Raw genomic sequence first — 26293 nt, 5'->3', positions numbered from 1 at the left:
GGTCACAGTAATTTCAACAGGAGCAATATACGCCTTTTGTACAGGCCAATTAGCTTTATTTACCAACCAGCTCGGTCCTTTAAACCACGATACAGCATTTACAAATTTAGCATAAGATAAACCTCGAGACAAGAAATCAACTGGATTCTCCTCACCAGGTATATGATTAAATGTTAACATATGCTGACCCAAACTATTATACTTCTCTTGCATCTGATTAATTTCAGCGACTCTGTTTTGTACGTACACAATTTTACTGTTTCCATTACGAATCCATTGTAAGGACACCTCATTATCAGACCAAATTACAGTGTCGATAATATTTATCTCCTGCAACTTATTCCTTATATAATTAGCTAATTTGACACCTACATAAATGGCTGTTAATTCCAACTGAGGCAAGGTACGTGATTTAATTGGAGACACTTTAGCTTTAGACATAACAAGAGAAATAACACTATTACATTGAAGGTAAGCAACTGCTCCATATGCCAATTTTGAAGCATCACAAAAAAATGTGGAGTACATTTTTCCCATTTGGATTGGCCACCTGGCGTGGGAACTCCAACATTGGAATTTTCTCATAATCACCAATTAATTCATCCCACCTGTTAATGAATACCTCAGGTAGAATTTCATCCCAAGCACATTTAAGTTTCCATGCTTTCTGAATTAATAATTTCCCTCTTATAGTAAGGGGTGACACTAAACCTAGTGGATCAAAACATTTGGAAACTTCAGCAAGCAAAACTCTCTTAGTTAATTTATTGGGCATACTGTAATTATTAGGTTTTAACATTAACAAATCTCTCTCAGTTTCCCAAGTTAAACCCAATACATTACTACATTTTGGCACTTCATCTCCAGGGCAATTTTTACTTATTTTGTCCTTTAATTTGGACGAATTACTATTCCATTCCCTCAGAGGCATAGTTGCACTTTGCATTATTTTATTAGCCTCTCCATAGGTCATTAACAGTTCTTCTTCAGTTGACGTCACACCCAGGAAATTGTCCACATAAAATTGTTTGCTCATTACTTTACTCAATGGACTTCCCGTACGTTTAAGGTGTGCATTTATCGTCGCTTGAAGTAGGAACGGACTGGATGTAGCACCAAATAATACGCTCCTAAAGCGAAAGGTTTTCAGAGGGCTAAGTGGGTCAATAGGATTCTCAGGCCATAAGAAGCGGGTACACTCCCGGTCAGCCTCTTGTAAACCCACTCTTAGGAAAGCTTTACTCATGTCAGCCATAAAGGCATAATTCTTTACCCTGAAATTTAATAAGATATCTCCTAATTTTTCCGTCAACGACGGACCTGTCATCAAACAGTAATTTAAACTAGGTACATTTTTGTTACTCCTGGCACTACAATTAAACACAATTCTCAGAGGAGTGGTCTTAGAATCCTTCTTCACTCCGTGATGTGGCAAATAGTGACCATAAATTTTGGCTTGCTCAAGAGGTACCTCTTCTATAAATTTATTAATTAACTGCTCGGCAATTATATCATTATAGGCAGTTAACAATTCTGGTGTCTTACTCAGTTCGCGGAGCTGAGCTTTTAACTGCCCATATGCCATCTGTAATTAGTGGGCAATTCTGGATGGTTCAGTCTCCACGGAAGTCGTACCCAGTATTGTCCAGATTCAAATTTTACATCTTTCAGGTATTGCTCCTGAGTAAAAGAATCGTCTGGACTTTCTTCATTTACATTTATTCCAATGCTGTCTAATTCCCACAATTTATGCACTGGCTCAACACTATCCTCTATGGAAGAATTATTCTGGGGTACAACTTCATGAGTAAGCCACACAGTTATGGTATTTGTAGTTTCCTCTAGTCATGAATTATTATTACGAGGAATCCTACCATACATTACATGGCCTCCTGCAGTCTTCAAAAGGGTGACACCACATTTCTTTACCATACCCTTTACAAAGGAGGCATAATAGTCACTACCTATCAAAATATTTATTGGGCCTACAGAATCATCACTTACACCAGAAGGTGCTAAATTTACATTATGTAAGAGTCTTTCTGTAGCTTTACTAAGTCCTTCTGTAGATATTTTCTCTGGAAGTCTATCTACAATTAATGCGTTAACACGTTTTTTCTCATTGCCCAACCTGACAGTTACATAAACAGTGTCATACAACTGAGCCCTTTTATCCGAGAGAAAACCAGATAATTTTAAAGTTGTGGGATCTCCCATCTGTACTTTCATACCATCAAGACATTTACGTTTAATGAAAGTACGTTGGGATCCTTGGTCTAATAATGCAGTTACATTTTATTTATGCCTATCATCAATTTTTACCTGTAACACAGTTAAGGCTACTTCAGTAAAACCATCATTATTAACATTAGCAGCAATTTTTACATTAGCTACTGTTGTGTCAAGATTGTCAACATTATCAATATTATCAACATTATCATATAGACCTTTACACATGACTATATGGTGTCTTCCTTTGTGACATTGATAACAGAAGTTTAATTTGGCATAACCCTTACAGAAGAGACAATCTCTCTTTTCTTTGACTGGTTTCTTATTAACTGGGCTACTCTTAGGAGGGTACTTATTCTTCTTACCTTGTGGAGAATCATTATTTCTGATTCCTGCTACTTGATATGCACCTATGCAACTCTTTCTAGGAAATGAATTTTGATTATTAACATTTTGATAATTTTTCCCTTTGTGAGACTTGACAGATACCTCAGAGTTATTATGTGTTGCATCTTTAAAATGAGTTGGTTGGCTGGTCTGCAACTGCACAATTAATTCTTGTAGACCTAGTCTTATTTCCTCCAGACCAAAATAACCCTTGTGATATTTGTTTGAGAACCATTCAAGTGTTTTACAGCTTAATTTATTCTGTACCATGGCACTCAATAACCAGTCTGATTCCTTCATATTATATTTATTACTTAAAGTTTTGAGAGTGCTCTCCAGTTTAACTCTAAACTGCTGTAAACCTTTGTAGTGTGATCTGGAGATTTTAAATTAACAAAGATATTCACTAGATCCAACCTTTGTTTTATATTACCATAAGTGACTTTCAACAAGTCAACTGCTTCCTTGTAAGAGTCATCTACATTGGGAAAGGCTTGTATGAGTATGTGAGCATCTCGTCTTACCTGTCCTTTGAGGTAAAATAATTTGGTTACACAGGCTAGATCACTCCTATCATGCACAGCTGCTTTAAAAATTGACCAAAACTCCTCCTAGTTTTCTCCAGGATTAAATACAGGTAAACATAATTCTGGGAGTTTTGGCAAAGACATCTTATTTGTTGGAGCAGACTGATTAACTGCCTGGTTTACACATTTCAATTTATTCAAGGCCTGACTTTTACAAGAAAGAATCTTTTCTTCTAATTCATAATACTGATTAATCATGACATCTACTTCAGTCTCATCTACACAGTTTACTAACAAATCTCCTTCATATTTGTTGTAATATAATTTGTATGAATCATATCTATTACCTAAAGCATCTAAATACAATTTTAAATCATCAGTATTCACAGTTTCTTGATTCATTAATTCCAAACATTTATTATATGCCTTGGTTACATGACCCTTTCTAGCTTGCAATGATGCTTTCTTTGCTCTATATTCCATATGTTTGTCTTCTACATTAATTTCCTCAATTTCAGCCATGATGCAATGTATTAAATTCAACCCAATCAATAACACTGATTACAACTTACAACACTGATACAACTTACATTTGAATAAATCCTAGCTACTTGAGCTTAGCAATTAAATGCAAGAAAATAATATAAACTTCAAATGTACATTAATACAAACCTTTAGCCAGATTTGGCTTATCAAAATTAATATTATACAAATTAATAAATCCTTGCCAGAATTTGGCATAGCAAAATTATCATACACAATAGAATCTTTAGACACACTTTTCTTATCAATTACACATACACTGACATAAATCTTGGCCAGAATTGTCTTATCAAATTAATATTATACAAATTAATATAAACTTAGCCATACTTGACTTATCAATATTAATATTGTAATAATTATAATCCACTACATATTCAGTAAATTTGTGAACTTAACATCCACCTCCTTCTGTCATTTCACATATAATTATTAAGTAATTAACTGACTAATGACTTCACTAATTACCTCCGGTTCAAGAAGGACCAACGGGCTATTAAATGTGGAAAATTGCATTTAACTGAATGTATCATTATGTACATAACAGTAAATGAGCACAGATAATTATTATTTATCAGTTAGACATGTAAGAATTTGGGACACCTAGGTCGCAAAAAATGTCCCCCTTCGATACCTACCACTGTCATATCCACAAGTTGCTCTGGACCTATTAATTATATGCAATATACATACACCAGGAATACTGGTAAATATATAAAATTGTGGACTGTATATTAAAAATAATAAATGGTTATATATATATATATATATATATATATATATATATATATATATATATATATATATATATATATATATATATATATATATATATATATATATATATATATATATATATATATATATACATATATTTTTTATTATTATCACACCGGCCGATTCCCACCAAGGCAGGGTGGCCCGAAAAAGAAAAACTTTCACCATCATTCACTCCATCACTGTCTTGCCAGAAGGGTGCTTTACACTACAGTTTTTAAACTGCAACATTAACACCCCTCCTTCAGAGTGCAGGCACTGTACTTCCCATCTCCAGGACTCAAGTCCGGCCTGCCGGTTTCCCTGAATCCCTTCATAAATGTTACTTTGCTCACACTCCAACAGCACGTCAAGTATTAAAAACCATTTGTCTCCATTCACTCCTATCAAACACGCTCACGCATGCCTGCTGAAAGTCCAAGCCCTCGCACACAAAACCTCCTTTACCCCCTCCCTCCAACCCTTCCTAGGCCGACCCCTACCCCGCCTTCCTTCCACTACAGACTGATACACTCTTGAAGTCATTCTGTTTCGCTCCATTCTCTCTACATGTCCGAACCACCTCAACAACCCTTCCTCAGCCCTCTGGACAACAGTTTTGGTAATCCCGCACCTCCTCCTAACTTCCAAACTACGAATTCTCTGCATTATATTCACACCACACATTGCCCTCAGACATGACATCTCCACTGCCTCCAGCCTTCTCCTCGCTGCAACATTCATCACCCACGCTTCACACCCATATAAGAGCGTTGGTAAAACTATACTCTCATACATTCCCCTCTTTGCCTCCAAGGACAAAGTTCTTTGTCTCCACAGACTCCTAAGTGCACCACTCACTCTTTTTCCCTCATCAATTCTATGATTCACCTCATCTTTCATAGACCCATCCGCTGACACGTCCACTCCCAAATATCTGAATACGTTCACCTCCTCCATACTCTCTCCCTCCAATCTGATATTCAATCTTTCATCACCTAATCTTTTTGTTATCCTCATAACCTTACTCTTTCCTGTATTCACCTTTAATTTTCTTCTTTTGCACACCCTACCAAATTCATCCACCAATCTCTGCAACTTCTCTTCAGAATCTCCCAAGAGCACAGTGTCATCGGCAAAGAGCAGCTGTGACAACTCCCACTTTGTGTGTGATTCTTTATCTTTTAACTCCACGCCTCTTGCCAAGACCCTCGCATTTACTTCTCTTACAACCCCATCTATAAATATATTAAACAACCACGGTGACATCACACATCCTTGTCTAAGGCCTACTTTTACTGGGAAAAAATTTCCCTCTTTCCTACATACTCTAACTTGAGCCTCACTATCCTCGTAAAAACTCTTCACTGCTTTCAGTAACCTACCTCCTACACCATACACTTGCAACATCTGCCACATTGCCCCCCTATCCACCCTGTCATACGCCTTTTCCAAATCCATAAATGCCACAAAGACCTCTTTAGCCTTATCTAAATACTGTTCACTTATATGTTTCACTGTAAACACCTGGTCCACACACCCCCTACCTTTCCTAAAGCCTCCTTGTTCATCTGCTATCCTATTCTCCGTCTTACTCTTAATTCTTTCAATTATAACTCTACCATACACTTTACCAGGTACACTCAACAGACTTATCCCCCTATAATTTTTGCACTCTCTTTTATCCCCTTTGCCTTTATACAAAGGAACTATGCATGCTCTCTGCCAATCCCTAGGTACCTTACCCTCTTCCATACATTTATTAAATAATTGCACCAACCACTCCAAAACTATATCCCCACCTGCTTTTAACATTTCTATCTTTATCCCATCAATCCCGGCTGCCTTACCCCCTTTCATTTTACCTACTGCCTCACGAACTTCCCCCACACTCACAACTGGCTCTTCCTCACTCCTACAAGATGTTATTCCTCCTTGCCCTATACACGAAATCACAGCTTCCCTATCTTCATCAACATTTAACAATTCCTCAAAATATTCCTTCCATCTTCCCAATACCTCTACCTCTCCATTTAATAACTCTCCTCTCCTATTTTTAACTGACAAATCCATTTGTTCTCTAGGCTTTCTTAACTTGTTAATCTCACTCCAAAACTTTTTCTTATTTTCAACAAAATTTGTTGATAACATCTCACCCACTCTCTCATTTGCTCTCTTTTTACATTGCTTCACCACTCTCTTAACTTCTCTCTTTTTCTCCATATACTCTTCCCTCCTTGCATCACTTCTACTTTGTAAAAACTTCTCATATGCTAACTTTTTCTCCCTTACTACTCTCTTTACATCATCATTCCACCAATCGCTCCTCTTCCCTCCTGCACCCACTTTCCTGTAACCACAAACTTCTGCTGAACACTCTAACACTACATTTTTAAACCTACCCCATACCTCTTCGACCCCATTGCCTATGCTCTCATTAGCCCATCTATCCTCCAATAGCTGTTTATATCTTACCCTAACTGCCTCCTCTTTTAGTTTATAAACCTTCACCTCTCTCTTCCCTGATGCTTCTATATATATACATATATATACACATATATATATATATATATATATATATATATATATATATATATATATATATATATATATATATATATATATATATATATATATATATATACACTTACATAACAGAAGGAAAATATATCTTAATATCACTCACCAATTTGACTGGATATTAAGTAGTATCATACTCAGAAAAACCTCACTAACTAAATTTATGAAAACACTGGCCAGAATTATACACAAATCTAGAGAGCTTATCTGAGGTTCCTGGAGCTGTCTTGTCCAGTCGTCTGATATCTCAAGTTATGTAGGAATGCATGTCCAACAATTTCGCCTCCTATTTGAGAGGTGTCAGCCCAATTTTAACCTCTAGAGCACGAAAATACCTTCCCATTACACTAACGTTGTATCCAATTCAAAACCAAGATGGCGAGTCTCTCTTCTTTTTTTTCGATAACATACTTCTTTTAAAAATACAATATAGGGCATATATTTACCTATAAATTACCGTATTTCCGGAAAATATATACAGTATTTTCCACACTACCCTCCACATTCTATTGGTGCCTATTCGCCAGGCTCTGTGTAATAGTAAGACAAAATGTAACAGTGAGATAAAATTGGTAGTTACTCCATTAACCTTAATCAACCTCTTCGTTGAATGACTCACAAAATAGTATAGCCTGATTGTAAAAAAGTCAGGAAAATGGAAGGGATTTCAACCCATGGTAAGCTAATAATAAAACTAGGAAGCCCGTGTTCCAACAACTGTGAGTTTTTCAAGAGATATTAACAGGATTGAAAAAAAATATATAATTTTACTTTATAATTAAATATTTTGCTTAAGAAACAGTTTCGTGACAATGACTTGGAAGATTGATGTCAACATTTTGGGACACTATATTGACTTGGAAGATTGATCTTACTGTCCTTTGACACTGTAAACACATGGAAGATTGATGTTACCATCAACCAGTGACACAGAGACCTGAAAGATTATGGTCAAAAAGAGTGTTAGTTACTGACCGAGATGGAGCACCTCCATGTTAGTTTTTATCATTGGGAAGATTAACACTCTCTGCCACTCTGTGTTCAAGGACAAGTGATAAAACATTTTGTTAGTCATGGTTAATCGACTTGATACTCTTTTTGTATTTATTGTTCTTTTATTTTTCTTATTCTTTATCTTGCTGTTGTTGTTCTTCTTCTTCGTGTTTCTCTTGTTATTATTATTATTATTATTATTATTATTATTATTATTATTATTATTATTATTATTATTATTATTATTATTATTATTTCTATTATGAAATGTGAAAATATGCAACACATTTTTCGAGAAGATGCAAAATAACCACAGGGAGAGTTGAATGATAGCTCTAGGACTTTTGTGTTGAAGTCAACACGCCATCAAGAGCTTGCAATGTTGCAGAAATGAGTAGGAAGTCCAGGCCGATTCGTTCAGAGTAGCTTCCCTGAATTTGCTTAAAACCACTCGTTCGTGAATGCATTGACTAGTATCCCTAACGGGAAGAAAATGAAATTAGTTCTACAATATCCACGACCACGAATGAGGCAGACCCAGTGCACTTACTGGGTCCCTGGTGTTTATAGCATGAAGGCGTCGGAAGGTTAGCTTGGTTCCAGGAGCCGGGAAATTGATATATATATATATATATATATATATATATATATATATATATATATATATATATATATATATATATATATATATATATATATATATATATATATATATATATATGTTATTGTAACTACGAACGAGTGGTTTTGAATCAATAATAACACTGCGACTAGCCGAGGATTCGAACTCCATGTCGTTTTGGCCCGCCTCATGGTGAGGGAAAATCATACATGAATCTCTAACCAACAGGACCACGCAATCCTACAAGAATCACGCACCCAGCAGAGCTAGGTGTTTTATCATGATCCCCGTTTGGTGTACTAGCCTCCACGAGCAGTATTTTATATTATTGTAACCACGAACGATGAGGCGGGCTAAAACAACATGAGTTCGATCCCCTGACTTGTTTCAGTGTTGGTATGAATATATATATATATATATATATATATATATATATATATATATATATATATATATATATATATATATATACAGAGGGAGAAAATGAAAATTGGAAAAAATAGTATGATTGTGTAACCAGTAAAACTGAAAGGCGGATAATACTGAAAGGAAAAGGCCGAAGGAGTGGTGAAAAAGTGCAAGAAAAATAATGAAACAATGAAACAAATTATAAAAGCAAGTAGAAAGATAAACGGGAGAGAAAACCCAAGGTGAAAAAGATATATCAGTTATCGGTGAAGGGGATGGCATGTTGGATAAAGAATTAGTTGTGTTAGAAAGATGAAAATATTTTAAGATGACTGTGTATGTTAGGGATGAAAGGAAGGAAAATATTTCGTGAGTTTGACAGAATGGAATGAGTTTATTTAGGATTGTTGGGGAGCAAGCTGGCTTCAGCTATGGCATGCGTGCTTCTAGTGTGTTTGATAAAGCACACAGGTCGTGAGGAGTGCTAACATAAGGGAAAGGAGATGGTAGCTGCATTAATGGATTTAGAAGAGGCACACAGACGAGTAGTCTGGGAACAGATGTAGCCTAGGTGATAGGCTATTAAAAGTTGTAGTTAGTTTCATGAATTACAGATTAGTGTATGTAAGGGAGAAGGGGAACATATCCCTGTAAAAAGAAAAAGTGGACCTAAGACATGGACATGTGATGCCGCTTTCATTGTTCGTATTATTCACAGAAATCATTGTGAATGATGAAATGTTGGTGAGAGGTGTGGTCATAAAAGATAATAGATATGATATAATGAGGGAGATAAAACAGTTCCTGATAACTCGGTGCTTTTGATAACTGGAGGGTGAACGTTGGTGAAGCCCGAAGAAGCGTGTAGAAAGATGCTAACAGTGAACAAACTGAAACACAAAATAGATTAGAAAAACAAAGTAGCAGGAATATTGAGGAACACGTTAATGAAAAGAAGCCTATCAGTGTAAGCGAGAAAAATGAATGTCATTTGCAGTGTTACTGAAGCTTATATGTGTGTGTTGGGTCGAGTTTTGATAGTTATTATTATTATTATTATTATTATTATTATTATTATTATTATTATTATTATTATTATTATTATTATATTCATGAGAAAGTGCTCAACCCGCTTTGGCCGTAGATCATCTTGGGAGGAAGTACTCACTTTTGATCTGAGGATGAGGAGAGTAGCTCCAGTTTCCTGGATGAAGAACATCGTAAGTTAGCTGCAGTAATGTAGAAAATTCTATAAAACACCGACAAGACACATGTGCAGCAGTTGTGAATCTTGACTGTTGAAACGTTTCGCCTACACAGGTGTAGCAATGAAATGAAGATATAATCAGTCCATCAACCTTGGAGAATTAGGGTTTGACGTGGTCAGTCCCTCAGTCTGGAGAAAAGTTTATCTCCATGGAGTTAACTTTTCAAGAATGAAGATACCCAGCATGTTGCACATGTGTCTTAATGGTCGTCAGCTACAGCGATGCTGACACACGCACTCGTCAGCTACAGTGATGCTCACGCACTCGTCAGCTACAGTGATGCTGACACACGCACTCGTCAGCTACAGTGATGCTGACACACGCACTCGTCAGCTACAGTGATGCTGACACACGCACTCGTCAGCTACAGTGATGCTGACACACGCACTCACCAGCTACAGTGATGCTGACACACGCATTCGTCAGCTACAGTGATACTGACACACACACACATCAGCTACAGTGATGCTGACACACTCATCAGCTATAGTGATGCTGACACACTCATCAGCTACAGTGATGCTGGAACACACATCAGCTACAGTGATGGTGACACACACTCATCAGCTACAGTGATGCTGACACACACACACCCATCAGTTACAGTGATGCTGACACACTCATCAGCTACAGTGATGCTGGCACACACATCAGCTACAGTGATGCTGACACACACACTCATCAGCTACAGTGATGCTGACAAACACACTCATCAGCTACAGTGATGCTGGCACACACATCAGCTACAGTGATGCTGACACAATCATCAGCTCCAGTGATGCTGACACACTCATCAGCTACAGTGATGCTGGCACACACATCAGCTACAGTGATGCTGACACACTCATCAACTGCAGTGATGCTGGCACACACTCATCAGCTACAGTGATGCTGACACACACACTCATCAGCTACAGTGATGCTGGCACACACACTCATCAGCTACAGTGATGCTGGCACACACTCATCAGCTACAGTGATGCTGGCACACACTCAGCTACAGTGATGCTGACACACTCATCAGCTACAGTGATGCTGACACACTCATCAGCTACAGTGATGCTGGCACACTCATCAGCTATAGTGATGCTGGCACACACACTCATCAGCTACAGTGATGCTGACACACACTCATCAGCTACAGTGATGCTGACACACTCATCAGCTACAGTGATGCTGGCACACTCAACAGCTACAGTGATGCTGGCACACACACTCATCAGCTACAGTGATGCTGACACACACACTCATCAGCTACAGTGATGCTGACACACTCATCAGCTATAGTGGTGCTGACACACATCAGCTAGTGATGCTGGCACACACATCAGCTACAGTGATGCTGACACACTCATCAGCTACAGTGCTGACACACTCATCAGCTACAGTGATGCTGGCACACACATCAGCTACAGTGATGCTGACACACTCATCAGCTACAGTGATGCTGACACACTCATCAGCTACAGTGATGCTGGCACATTCATCAGCTACAGTGATGCTGGCATACACACTCATCAGCTACAGTGATGCTGACACACTCATCAGCTACAGTGGTGCTGACACACACACTCATCAGCTACAGTGATGCTGACACACTCATCAGCTACAGTGATGCTGGCACACACACTCATCAGCTACAGTGATGCTGACACACACACACTCATCAGCTACAGTGATGCTGGCACACACATCAGCTACAGTGATGCTGACACAGTCATCAGCTACAATGCTGACACACTCATCAGCTACAGTGATTCTGGCACACACATCAGCTACAGTGAATATTGCCAAGTAAAAGTTTCTTCTCAAGCTTAGGACTTTACTTTCTAACTAATTTGTCTCATTTTTGACTTCTCTTCCTGCTTGTCATGCTGCTCTGTCACATAGCTTTTGCTTCACTGGATCCACCTCCATCACACACTTGCTGGCCAGCCAATCAGAGAACGTCTCGTGCAGTGGGGAGGAGAACGGAACAGCGCAAAATAGCAGAATATACCCTGCCCGATCCTGCCCTGTACAGAGAGGTGTCAGTCGTTCGCTGTTGTGCTTACACATTACAACATCTGTCTCGCTACCGTAAGGGTCCTCATTGTCTGAATGTGCGAGTGATTTTAACTGTTAATTTTTTAGAAAAGGAGTGTGTGTTTTTACATTTGTGAAATTATTAGAAGTTTCGTAAACTAAGGTTTCAGTGCTTCTCAAATCCCATATTACAGTTTAAGATTCAGCTGCGGGTCATCACATAACTAAGACCCGCGTCATGAAACACGTATCCTGACAAACCTAACCTTACCTTACCTAACCTAACGTTACCTAACCTAACCTTGTCTCCCATACAACACAACATGATGTGGCGAGAAGCGCCATTACATATAGACACCCAAGTAAGGAGAAATTTTGAAATTTCTGTTAAATAAAAAAAAAACCCATCCCCTCCTTGGTCACTTTGACAGTTATAGGTTATCTTAGGTAATATACACATATGTTACTAATTACTATAATCATATTTATGTGGACCTGTATCTAAATAAAACAACTTAATATCCAATCATTTTGCACTCAGTGAGAGAGTTAAGGTCTTGTTGGCCTGTATTGTGGTTTATTGCACCAAATAACTTGTATTCAGTTACCTGGTGTAACACTGACCACCTCCTCGTATAAGTCATTCCTGTGTTCTGGTAAATAACAAAAAGGCACAATACCGTGACTAGAACAATACACAAATAACCCGCACATAAAAGAGAGAAGCTTACGACGACGTTTCGGTCCGACTTGGACCATTGACAAAGTGTGTGTGCTGTGTTCTGGTGTTTTTAAAGAAACATTTTTTTTTAAATTTCTGGTATCATTTAATATAATTTCTAGTATCATTTACTCTCTTTTCTAGCATCATTTAATATAATTTATCATATAATTTACCACCCTTTCTAGTATAATTTCTCGTATAATTTATCACCCTTTCTAGTATAATTTCTCGTATAATTTACCACCCTTTCTAGTATAATTTCTAGTATCATTTACCACCCTTTCTAATATAATTTCTAGTATCATTTAATATAATTACTAGTACCATTTAATATTATTTTAAGTATCATTTACTATCATTTCTAATATCATTAAGTACATATAGTTTTTTGTCCTCTTTTCCTTGTTGATGGCTTCATAGAAATTATTAACCGTTTTCTATTAACCTACTCTATGTATAATCTTCTATTATCACTCAAAATCGTAATGACACGATTGCAAACAAACCATCTATTAGTTTGTCGTATTTCGTTTTCTTTCAGCCATTTTGCAGACTTTTAGAAATCAGATTTTTTTTTTTATGCTCGTGGCTTGCTTGGTAGCGTCTTCAGACAGTGAGGGATTAGGGAGCGATCCCCTTAACGGTTGGAACGGTATTACTGTTTCCTTGCACTTGCTGTTCCTGTTCACCTAGTCGCCGGGTCACCTTCTGGAGAAGACCCGGGCCGGAAGTACCGGCAAATCTTTAATGAATGTTCACCTAGCAGTAAGTAGTTACCTGCGTGTTAGCTGGCTGTTGTGGGTCGCATCCTGGGGGACAAGATTAACTTTAAGTTGCCCGAAGTGCTCTGCATAACGAGTGCTCTAGCACGTTCTAACCCTGCTCTAGCACGATCTATCACTGCTCTAACACGCTCAAACACTGATCTAGCACGCTCTAACACTGCTCTAGCACGCTCTAACTCTGCTCTAGCACGCTCTAACACTGCTCTAGCACGCTCTAACACTGCTCTAGCACGCTCTAACACTGCTCTAGCACGCTCTAACACTGCTCTAGCACGCTCTAACACTGCTCTAGCACGCTCTAACACTGCTCTGTCACGCTTTAACACTACTCTCACATAGGTTTTACGCCACGAGATCTCTTTCACTACTCTCACGCTCTTCTCACACTCCTCTTATACGGCTGAAGTGTACAGAGAGAAGTGGGTTCCATGCAACTCCCTCAGCCTGACCTCAACACACCCATATCCCGTCTCTCATAACCATATCCCATTATCTACAACCACTCCGCGACCTACACAACTTCTACATTCATATCCCGTCCCCCATAATCATACCCCGTTTCCTACAATAATACCCCGTCCCCCACAATCATTCCCCCTCTCCCACAGTCATACCCCATGCCCTGCATTACTCCTTCATCCTGACCTCCAGGTCTCCCTCACAACTTCAACACCTTTCCTCTCCTGTTCCTGACTGATTTACAGTGTCCACACTTCCTGGTCTCCCACAGAGCCGTGGGGAGCATCATGCCGGAGTACAAGTTGATCTACTTCAACGCCAGAGGTCGCGCTGAGCTGGCCCGCTGGATCTTTGCTTACAGTGGGATCCCTTACACCGACGAGCGCTTTGAGAATGATGAGTGGCCCGAGAAGAAGAAGAGTAAGTTCTATTGCAACCTTCGTAAATTTTTTTTCAGCATATAAACATGTGCATAAATCGCAGTGTTATTTGCTTAAAACCACTCGTTTGTGGATGCATTGTTGCTGGGTACCTGATGTTCGTACCTTTGTAAAACCACTACTATGTCTTATCTTCTGGAAGAGTAGGTAATGTGGAGGGTTACTGAGAAATTACCTGCATGAGGTTTACAGGGTATTCCCTGAATTATTACATGCAAGTAATTTGGGCGAGGTAAGTGGGAATTAGTCACAGTAGGTCGCAGAAATGTCACTCCCTCGAGGCCCACTCCATCACCACTCTCACAAAAAGCCCTTCCTGACATTAAATTAATAATTGCAATTTTAAAATCAGCTACTCTGATAAATTAAAACTATGTGGACTGTATATTTTAGTTTACTTGCTGGGTACACAAAACATAACTATTAGTATAATACTTATAATACAGTAGTGTTATTAGAAAAATTCCTATTACCACTTACCATTTAATTACTGGATAACAACAGTTTTGCAACACACCATAACGCTACCCTAACATCTAGAATTTACGATGGCCAATACAAAACTACTGTACCTTATAGGTGAGCATCACTTACCTAAGGTGTGCTGCTTGGAAGAATCGGAGTCCTCTATTTTTCCATCCTTGTTGCTGAATTGTAAGGGTTTACCACACTATTTATCCCATTTCTTCAGCAGGAACATGTCAGCAGTTTCTAAATTACGGATTGAGTCCGATATACACCAACTGAACTTCGATGACACATGATTACATTACACGATTAACAGAACAGTGTTCACATATTCAGTTTCACTATGGTGTACCCCGTCCGCGTCACTGCGGCTGTTCTGCCTCCTCCCCTGACTCGAAATTTCTCGAAGGGTCAAATCAGCATCACATTTTAATATACAATTATTATATTCAAATTTACACATGCTGAATTTAGGAAAATTCAACAGTTTTCCACAGTTACCAAAAGGGTGCAGACTAACGTGGGTATATTCTTCGAATGGGCTCACAGGTAGGACGTGTAGGGGGTTGCCATGAAGCCAAGCTGTAAAGGGAGGTAGGTTTTGATTCAAGGTCCGGTGCAGGCAGAATGATGATGATGACGGACCAAGAGGATAGACCTAGGGTCTGCCATCTACCGGTCATCACGAAAATAGGTCTAGACCTCTAACTCGCTCTAGTGGGGAGTATGGGGAACAGGTGGTTAAGGGCGTCGTTGATTTTGAGTGGCTTCTCATGAGGCGGGATAAAATAGCATGGGTTCGATCCCCGGCTAGTTGCAGTGGATCCTTATATATAAGCATTCTTGCCGAATAAGGCAAGCGAAAATTCGTGTAAGCAATAATTTTGCAAAAATCATTGTGAACCTAACAAACAAAATGTATTTCATTGTGTATGTTTATAATAAATTATAAACTTGTCTAAAATATATTTAATTGGATTAGGCTAAATTAATTTGCACTTATTATAATAAGGTTAGAAAAGTTTTCTAAGGTTCTTATGATACAAAATTATAAAATTTTACATTAATACAAATGAAAAATATATATATAAACGTGCCCTAGAAAGGGCACATTATATATATATATATATATATATATATATATATATATATATATATATATATATATATATATATATATATATATATATATATATATATATTATATTATATAATATATATATATATATATATATATATATTATATATATATATATATATATATATATATATATATATATATATATATATATATATATATATATATATATATATATATATATATATATATATATATATATAATATAGAATTATACATACATTAACATATGTATATACATACATTTTTTATATGAAAGTAAATGGTAATTCGATCCATTCTATAATGAAATCAAATCGTTAGTAGGCAGTACGCAATTTATATGCTCCCACATCTGTTACTACGTGTGTTGACCCTCAGGCATCGAAGGTGGCAAGGTGCCAGTGCTGAGAGTGGATGGCCATACACTGCCCCAGTCCCTGGCCATCGGTCGCTTCTTATCCAAGAAGGCAGGACTTGTGCCTGAAGACGACCTCCAGGCTGCAGCCTGCGACGCTCTGGTCGACACCATCTACGAGTTGATGACGGAAATGTACAAGTTTACGTACGTGATTTACTGTGTTGTACACGGATGGTTCAATACAACTGTATGTGTGTGTGCGCGCGCGCACACACACACACACACACACACACACACACACACACACACACACACACACACACACACACACACACACACACACACACAACGTATTTTACAGGTAATTACGAAGGTATGAGGGTATTAATGGATTCAGTAAAAAACACCAACACACGAAATGAAATTTCTTTCTAACACACATACAAACAACTTAAAAAAATGCATGAAAATATGCCCTGGTTGAACCAACACTTGAAAAACAGATAGTTTGAAGACTTTGAAAAAATCAAATGACTTGTTAATTAATGTATCTGTAAACAAACGCTTCCACTAGGTAGCAGAAAAGCGCTTATGGAGAACAGATTTCAACCACTGGGAATTTCGAGTGACTTAAACTTTAATAATAATATATTATTTGGGGAAAGGCTAAACCCGAAGGGATTATACAGCACGAGTGGGGGGCGGGGGATGGAAGGCAATTAGGCTTAATTTAGGGAACTGGAGCACAAATTCAATTTCCTAGATCAAGAACCCCTCACCAGCGTCAAGAAACCTCCCTTGAGGGACCTTAAGTTCAACCCCCCAGAGGCACAGTACTTGATAAATCTTTTTGAAAGTTGTCTTGATATTCTCATGTGTCGCCTTACATCCAATATTCCAGAAACTTACTAAAACTAGTTTTATAGGTTCCCAGAGAAGAGTGAGGAGGAGATTAAGAAGCCGAAGGCAGAGTACTTCACTACTCATCTGGAGCCCTTCATGACGCGACTCAACAAACGGCTTGGGGAAAAAAAGTGGTTCGTCTCAGACAAGGTCAGTTATATTTTTATATATCAATGAAAAGAAATAGACCTTTGTGAGTCAGTGTAGAAGGTTCCGTGGAGGCTTAATCTTTCGTCTGTTACTAGCGAGGCAGACACACTAGCTTAAGTGAACGGAACCGTCAGTCTCTCGTCAGTGTCACATTTCAGTGTCTCACAGACCTTTTTCTCTTTGGTTGAAGAGGGAAAAGAACCTACAAATAAACCTGTGCAACGGGAAAAGATCCTACTAGTAACAAACCTTTGTAACGGGGAAAGAATCTACTAATAAATCTTTGTAACTGCAAGAGATCCCACTAGTAATCTTATATGTACATCATTTTAAAGGTCAGCTATCACTGGAGCCTCTCGGTAAGTTTGGTTAAGGTCTATATTATTATTATAATCAAAAAGAAGCGCTAAGCCACAAGGGCTATACAGCGCTGCAGGGTAGGGAAGGAAGCGAGGGTATTGGATGGCAGAAGGGAGGAGGGATGATCAGTAGGTTACAGAAAACAGCGGGGCAGGGGATAGTACGGGAGTAGAGGGTAGCAAGAGATTGAAGTAGAAAGGGCTGAAGGTATCAGAATTTGTGAAGTCAGTTGTCAAAAAGTCAATGAGAGAGTCTGGATGAAAGGTGGGTCCATCAGCGAGAAGGGAAGGTAAAGAGAGAGCAGCAGAGCGAAGACGACGACGGAGGTAAATTCTGAGTGCTCGTTGATGAGGTGGGCAGTCCAACAGAATGTGGCTGACTGATAATGGAACTTGGCAATTCTCACAGAGAGGAGCAGGGCGCCTCTCCATGAGATATCCATGAGTAAGACGAGTATGGCCAATGCGAAGACGGGAGAGAGTAGTCTCCCAACCTCGACACTGGTGATAAGAAGACGGCCAGTAACCTATACTCGGTTTAATAGATTGAAGTTTGTTGCCGAGCATAGTAGACCAACGTTGTTGCCAACGGGTGTGAAGTTGGGAAGATATTGCAGCAAAATAGTCCGTAAATGGAATACCTCTACATGAAACTGGTAGGTCATGTACTGCTGACCGCGCAGCAGTGTCTGCCTGTTCATTGCCCTGTACGTCAACATGACCAGGGACCCAACAAAAAACAATATCTTTATGCTTGGTAAGATGCGGCATAGCCAAAGTTGGATATGGAGGACTAAGGGGTGAGGTGTATCAAATTTCTGTATAGCCTGTAAAGCACTAAGGGAGTCTGAGACAACCACAAATGATGACACAGGCATAGATGCAATACGGATAAGTGCTGTAAGGATGGCATACAATTCAGCAGTAAAAATACTAGCCGAAGATAGTAAATGCCTTGTACGACGCTGTCCGGAAATACTGCTGCGAATCCTACGCCGTCAGAAGACTTAGAGCCATCTGTGTACACAGCAATGGCATGAGAATGAGAGTGAAAGTGGTCAAGAAAAAGAGAGCGGGAAGCGACCGTAGACAGTTGGGCTTTCGAGCAAGGGAGAGAGAAAGAACAGACTCGAACAGCTGGAACTTCCCAGGGGGGTAGGGAAAAGTGAGATGCTACATGTACATTGAAAGGTGGTAATTGAAGAGAAGACAAGATCGAATGAAGGCAAAGAGAGAAGGGACGGAGTAAACAGGGGCGGCGAACAAATAATGTCTACTAATATCAGTGACCATTCTATAAATGGAAGGATTGCGGAGATCATGAGAGCGTACATAGTAGCGAAGGCAATGGGCATCACGGCGCTCGGATAAGGATGGAACGTTCGCTTCTGCATAGAGGCTCTCGACAGGGGAAGAGCGAAAAGCACCAAGGCATAAACATAATCCTTGGTGATGAATGGGGTTAAGGCTAAAGAGAGTAGCAGGAGATGCCGCTGAATAGATCTGGTCACCATAATCAAGTTTCGATAAGAAAAGGGTGGAATGTAGGCAAAGGAGGGTTCGACAATCAGCTCCCCATGAAAGATGAGCAAGGGTTTTAAGGAGGTTCAGCTGGCTGTGGCAAGTTGCCTTCAGAGAGGTAATGTGAGGTTTCCAGGATAACCTACAATCAAAGAGGAGGCCCAGAAACTTGACTGTATCACGATCAGGGATACGGGAGCCATAGAGGCACAAAGGATGATCGGAGATGACAGAGCGTCTATTGAAAGTAATTTGGTGGGTTTTAGTGCTGGAAAATTTAAACCCACGTGTGGTGGCCCAATTGGAAACACGGTCGACTGCATGCTGGAGAGAAACTGTAATAAGGTGACAGTCAGTGCCTGCACAGGCAATAGCGAAGTCATCAACATAGAGTGATGACCAAATATTTGATGGAAGACTAGAGGCCAAATCATTAATAGCAAGGAGAAAAAGTGTTGTGCTCAGAACACATCCCTGGGGGACACCTTCAGCTTGGATAAAGTCCGGGGAGAGCACATTATTAACCCGAACACGGAAATACCTGTCAGTTAAAAAGTTCTTAAGGAAGGATGGTAGATTGCCTCGAAGGCCTAAGGAGTGGGCTTGGGCTAAAATATTATACCTCCAAGTTGTGTCATATGCCTTCTCAAGGTCAAAAAATATGGCAATAACTGAGTGGTTATTCGCAAAGGCATTACGAACATACGTATCCAAGCGTAGTAAGGGGTCTATGGTAGAACGTCCCTTACGAAAGCCATAGTGACGAGTGGAGAGACTGTTGTGTGTCTCTAAATACCACACTAAACGTCTATTTACTAGGCGTTCCATCACTTTGCAAACTGCACTGGTAAGAGCAATGGGACGATAGTGGGAGGTTTCATGTCCCGTAGTGCCTGGTTTGCAGAAAGGGAGAACAATGGCGGATTTCCACAGCTGTGGAAGAACTCCTTGTGACCAAATAAGATTGTAAAGGCGTAATAGGACTGCAAGGGCTGACTGATGTAAATGTTGTAGCATACGAATATGAATGTCGTCGGGCCCAGCTGCTGATGATCGGCAAGCTGAGAGTGTTGCCTCCAGTTCTTGAAGTGTAAAAGGCACATTATACTGTTCTTCTCTGAGAGAAGAAAAGTCCAAGGGTGCTAACTCTCTGGCAGACTGAGGAAAGAAATGAGGGGCATAGCTGGAGTCCCTGAGAAATACGGACCAGATGATTGCCAATTTCATTGGCAACATCTAGTGGGTTTGCTATATCAACACCGGCAACCCGCAGAACAGGAGCCGGGTCAGGAGAATATTTACCACTCAGTTTTCGTACTTTTTTCCAGACTGCACTCATAGAGGAAGCAGAGGTGATGGTGGAGACATAATCTCGCCAGCAAGTGCGTTTAGCGTCACGGATGACACGGCGAGCGATCGCACGCTTCTGCTTAAATTCAAGAAGTCTCTCTGTGGTTCTATTGTACCGGTACCTGCCCCATGCAGTGCGTTTCAAACGTACTGCACGAGCACAAGCAGGAAACCACCAAGGCACGCATTTCTGAGAATGCCTGCCCGAAGTTTGGGGTATAGAATGAGAAGCTGTGGTTAAAACGGAGGATGAGAAGAGGTGTAAAAGCTCATCGATGGAGGACGAAGAAGGAACCTCTCTAAAAACAGTTAGGTGTGAGTATTATTATTATTATTATAATCAAAAAGAAGTTAGGTGTGAGTAAAGGTTCCAATTTGCCTGATCAAATTGCCAGCGTGGGATGCGAAGAGGTGGTGAATATGAAGGGGAAGTAAGAATGATTGGGAAATGATCGCTGTCATGTAAGTCCGGAAGAACAGACCAAGTGAAGTCTAATGCGGCGGAGGAAGAGCAGACTGAGAGATCGATGCAAGAGAGAGTGTGAGTCCGAGGATCAAAATGGGTGTGAGTACCTGTATTTAAAACATGGAGGGGGTGGGTGGCAAGAAAAGCCTCTAACTGAATGCCACGGGAATCACAGTGAGACCCCCCCCAGAGGAAATGGTGGGCATTAAAATCACCAAGTAACAGAATCGGTGGTGGTAATGACGAAACAAGAAAGGCAATATCCGGAATAGATAATGCCCGAGAAGGAGAGAGATATAAAGAACAAAGCGTATACCACCTATGCAAGTGGATACGGGCTGCTGTGTAATGCAGCGAAGTACGAACAAATAGCTGATGGTACGGAATATCAGTGCGTAGAAGAAGGGCACTTTCATTAAAGGTCCCATCAGGAAAAGGATCTGAAGAATACAATAAATTATAGCCTGAGATGGGAGAGATAACAGCAGTGTAATTTTGGTTCCTGTAAGCAAACACCAACAGGGGAAAACTGGGAGAGTAACATCTGAAGCTCACCCCGATTACCCCTGAGGCCGCATATATTCCACTGTAAATAGGCCATGATTGGCAATGATAAAGATACCTGAAATCCGCAGGTAAGGGTTCCTACGGACTAGAGGGGTTAGAAAAGTCCACATGCGGAGGCAGTGGAAAACGTTCAAGCAGCGAAGGAACAGTGCGCTGTGAAGAAAGGAGTTGCGCAGATGGAGCAGAGGAGAGAGAAGGAGCGGAGGGTAGATCAGTGTCCATTGATGGTTTGATCTCTGCAATATATTCAGAGATTGCTTCAAGTGTTTCAGAATTCAGAGACGTCGTATGGGAGACAATATTGGAAATGGTAGGGGGAGGATGAGTAAAGATTGGAACTGTAATGGACTGTACCAAGGTAGGGGGGGACAGAAGGGTGGAGGGAACTGGAGAAGCGTGGAAGGGGACAGAAGAGGCAGAAACCTGGGAGGTGGCAAAAGAGGAAGAAACTTGGGAGGGAACAGGGGAGGAAGGTACAGTACGAGGAGGAGGGTGAACCTCTACACTTGTAACAGAGCCAGTGAGAGGGGGAGAACCAGGTACAGAGACAGGGAAGGGAAAATGAGGAGGTGGAAGATGGGTAGGAGGTGTTAACGGACCTTTTTTTGACTTGAGAAGTAGAGGGACGATTGGGAGGAGGTGTCATACGAGATCTCATCGCTACTGAGGCTTGTGAGAGAGAACACGAAGAAGCAAGATCAGACTGAGACGTTGAAGTAGGGACGTCTGAGCGAGGACAGCAAAAAAATTAGCTACAGGAGTGACTATGGGAAAGGTAACCACAGAGGTGGGTGCAGAAGATGGGATACCAAAAGTGGGGGGACGTTTTGAAACACGGGAATAAGAAACACGAGGTAGTCTCCCTTGGAGGCGGAGATGAGAAACTGCCATGGCATAAGGGAGACCTTCTACCTCTTTGAGGTAACGGATTTCCCGCTCTTTTAAGTAGACTTGACAACAGCGAGAGTACAAAGGGTGAGCCTCATGACAATTAAGGCAAGAGGGAGGTCGATTGCAAGACGTATTAGAATGGTCATCGGCACCACAGACTGGGCATTCGGCGATAAATCTGCAATATTTCGCTGGATGGCCAAATCGCCAGCAATTTCTACACTGTTGCGGTGTAGGGATCACCTTTCGAACTTGTAACCGATGTCCTGCTACATAAACTGAGGATGGGAGTTCACGGCTGTCAAAAGTTAAACGAGCCACATTGCTAGGGTATCGTCTCCGCCCGCGGGCAGGAAGAATGTAAGTGTCTACCTTGAGGATTGGGAGATCTTGGAGTTCCAGCTGTTCAAGAATGTCAGTGCCACATGTCTGGAAATTTTGTTGAACTATGGTATGGGGCAGAATGACGGTACCACTACAAGAATTGAGGGAATGATGCTTTTCAATAGTTACAGGAACAGTATCGATATGGGAAAGACGAGAAAGCTCATGAGCCTGGGTAGCATTCTCTACGGTGACGATGCGCGTACCGCTCTTAAGAGCATGAAAAGAAATATCTTTACCAACATGGCGTAGGAGTGCCTTGCCAATACTGTGGTCAGAAAGATAGGCAGTAGAGGAAGTCGGTCGTAAAGTGAAGAATTTAGTCCATTGTGCAGTCTGAAACTGAGCGTGGAAAGGTAGTGAAGGACGTGTCGATCTTTTCTGAGAAGAACGAGAAGTTGGAGAAGTATCATCAGCAGGTAATTGTCGTTGTCGTTTAGGCGTGGGACCAGAGTTGGTCTGACGTGGAACGGGCCGGCGATTCGAAAATTGCTGCACCATAGAGGGAGAGGCCGGAAGCATAGTCAGAGGAGAGCGAAGGTCAGATAAATCGAAGGAGTCAGTCGAGGCCTCAGTACCTGAAGCGGGTGAGGAAACAGCACCGGCAAGAGGTACAGAGGCATGAGGAGTGTCCGAAGAGTGGTCCAAAGACGAGGCGGGGTCAGAACGGGGTGCGGTATCAAGAAGGGGCCCGGGGGTAGCAGGTTCATGGACTAGGGCTGCCATGGTTAGGTTACTTCTTTCTTTTTGTTTTTAAGAAAAAAAAAGAAAGAAGAAAAGAAAATAAAAATAAAAAAAGGGGGGACCGGGGAGGGATAGTTCCTAGGAGGAATGAAAGGGCCAGAAATCTCCCTCCGTGCCCAAGAGGACCTCAGCACCGCAAGTAGTGCAGATGCAGCATGGAACCCATGCCATACCCTACCCATCATGCCAGTAAACCGGCAATCCGGGATAGCAACCTCACATCTGCCGAGCTACCTCGGTGGACAAAAGAGAGGGCGGCCGGAAATCAGCCACAAAGCATACCTCCTTTGGCCACCACACCCGGAATCCGAAAGGTGGCTTCCAGAGTTACACCCGTCGCCCGAGACACACCCAAAGCCACCCTCCGGGATACCGGAGAGGGATCAGGACATCCCCAGGCAATCCAGATTCCACGGCAAACTACGCCACCGCCAAGAACCTCAAGGGAATGGGATGGACCCTGGTACCCTTTCCCCTACCTAGGAACTAGCATGCCTGAGGGAAAAAAAAATAAAAAAAAAAAAAAACCCAAGGCCAAAAAGGAAAGGAAAGAGGGGAGGATGGGGAGGAGGAGGAGGAAAGGAAAAAGGGGAGGATGGGGAGGATGGGATAGGGAACGGGGGATTGGGGGGTAATTAGGTTCGGTCTGAGGAAGTAGACCGACAGGTCTAATTCCTCAGACCAAGATCCTCTTCACCACGCCAAGGAGCCCCCCTTGAAGAGGTTAAGGTCTATAAATGATAGGATATCTATTCATAACTTCAGTTCAGCTCGAGCGAATATTTTACAAATCTGTTTTATTGACAGCTAAGAATATCTCAGGTCACTAACTACCAGAACCTGTCAAATTGTATTTCAGTTCAACTCGGGTCAGTATCTCGTTGAACCATTCGTCTATATTTCAACCGAGAGTAAACCAATACGTATAACACTATTATCAATAACTCTGATTAATAGCAATTCGTAATGCCCTTCTATTGTATTTTTGTCTTCCTGATCTGACAGATCACCTGGGGAGATCTGGCAATTGGCATGTTCTTCGGAGAAATGAAGGGACTGTATTCTGAGAAGTTGGAGAAGTTCCCCAGCACTACTTGCCCATATCAACAAAGTTGAAAACCTTCCTAAGATCAAGAACTGGATTGCTTCACGCCCCGAAACAAAATTTTAACTTCAGTTCCAGATACTAACGATGACGGCCCGCCAGTGTTCTTAGCCAGACAACGTTTCGCTCCTTCCTAAACCATTATTTCTCAACATTCATGATCACACAATTTAATAATGGTAGAGAAGATGGAAGATACAACACTATGTACATTATTATTATTATAATCAAGGGGGAAGCGCTAAACCCGGAGGATTATACAGCGCCTGGGGGGGGATGTGGAAGGCATTCAGGCTTAATTCGGGGAACTGGAGCACAGATCCAATTCCCTAAATCAAGAGCCCCTCACCAACATCAAGGAACCTTCCTTGAGGGGAACACTATGTACAATCTGCTCATTAAAAAAACAAAAAGTAATACATTAAAAAATGAACACAAGTTTTCTTACCCTTACGTTTTTCGAATTGATTCTGTACTTTCATTAATTTTATATATTATCATTTTATTTTAATACTTTATTTAAACATGCATTTTTTAGCAAGTGAGAAGCATTTAGCAGATAATATAACAGGTTTGTACTGACGATGGGCGATCCACTTCGTACATGGCAGAAACTGGAGCCTTAATGGGTAGTGACGAAGCTGGTGAACATCTGTTGACTAAAATTTGTAACATTTATTTACTTGCTTTCTTACTTCAATCCTTTCATTCTTCCTCCTGCTTTCTTTATATTTTTGATAATGTATAAATTCTTTACCATTGTTGAAGTTGAATGAGCAAAATATATTACCAAATAACATCTAAGCAAATTCTTTAGATGGCTCTAAAATGTAGAATTATAAGCATAACTAGGCACTAAACCCGTGAGGGTATCAGATGCATGTAGGGGTGTAATTATCTTATTATTATTATAATCAAAAAGAAGCGCTTAGCCACAAGGGCTATACAGCTATCTTATTGTTTATGTAATTCTGATGAAGGGCTCTTGGTCGATGGAGCTGCTCTCCTTGGAGCAAACCTTATTTGCTCCTCTTACCAGTCTTTAGGTGCTGTATGACCCTCACCAGTTTAATGCTTAAACATTAGTATCTAACATACACTGAAATCCCTCTGAAAAACCATCCAGTGGTCAGGCCTCTTAACATTTCTCACCTCTTC

The 26293-nt window shown here is 40.5% G+C and overlaps 1 protein-coding gene across 1 annotated transcript; it reads left to right on the top strand.

Annotated features, from left to right (window-relative positions):
• Positions 1-12235: 12235 nt before the first annotated feature.
• LOC138850951 (hematopoietic prostaglandin D synthase-like) lies at positions 12236-25573 on the top strand. Its single transcript, XM_070096312.1, has 5 exons — positions 12236-12395; positions 14581-14729; positions 16716-16899; positions 17622-17748; positions 25036-25573. Exons 2-5 carry the CDS (start codon positions 14597-14599, stop codon positions 25144-25146), a joined length of 555 nt encoding a protein of 184 aa, XP_069952413.1. The 5' UTR covers positions 12236-12395; positions 14581-14596; the 3' UTR covers positions 25147-25573.
• Positions 25574-26293: the final 720 nt, after the last annotated feature.

The sequence above is a fragment of the Cherax quadricarinatus genome, chromosome 53 (assembly GCF_038502225.1).
Source record: "Cherax quadricarinatus isolate ZL_2023a chromosome 53, ASM3850222v1, whole genome shotgun sequence".
Lineage (NCBI taxonomy): Eukaryota > Metazoa > Arthropoda > Malacostraca > Decapoda > Parastacidae > Cherax > Cherax quadricarinatus.
This window is presented reverse-complemented; position numbering and strand designations above follow the sequence as displayed.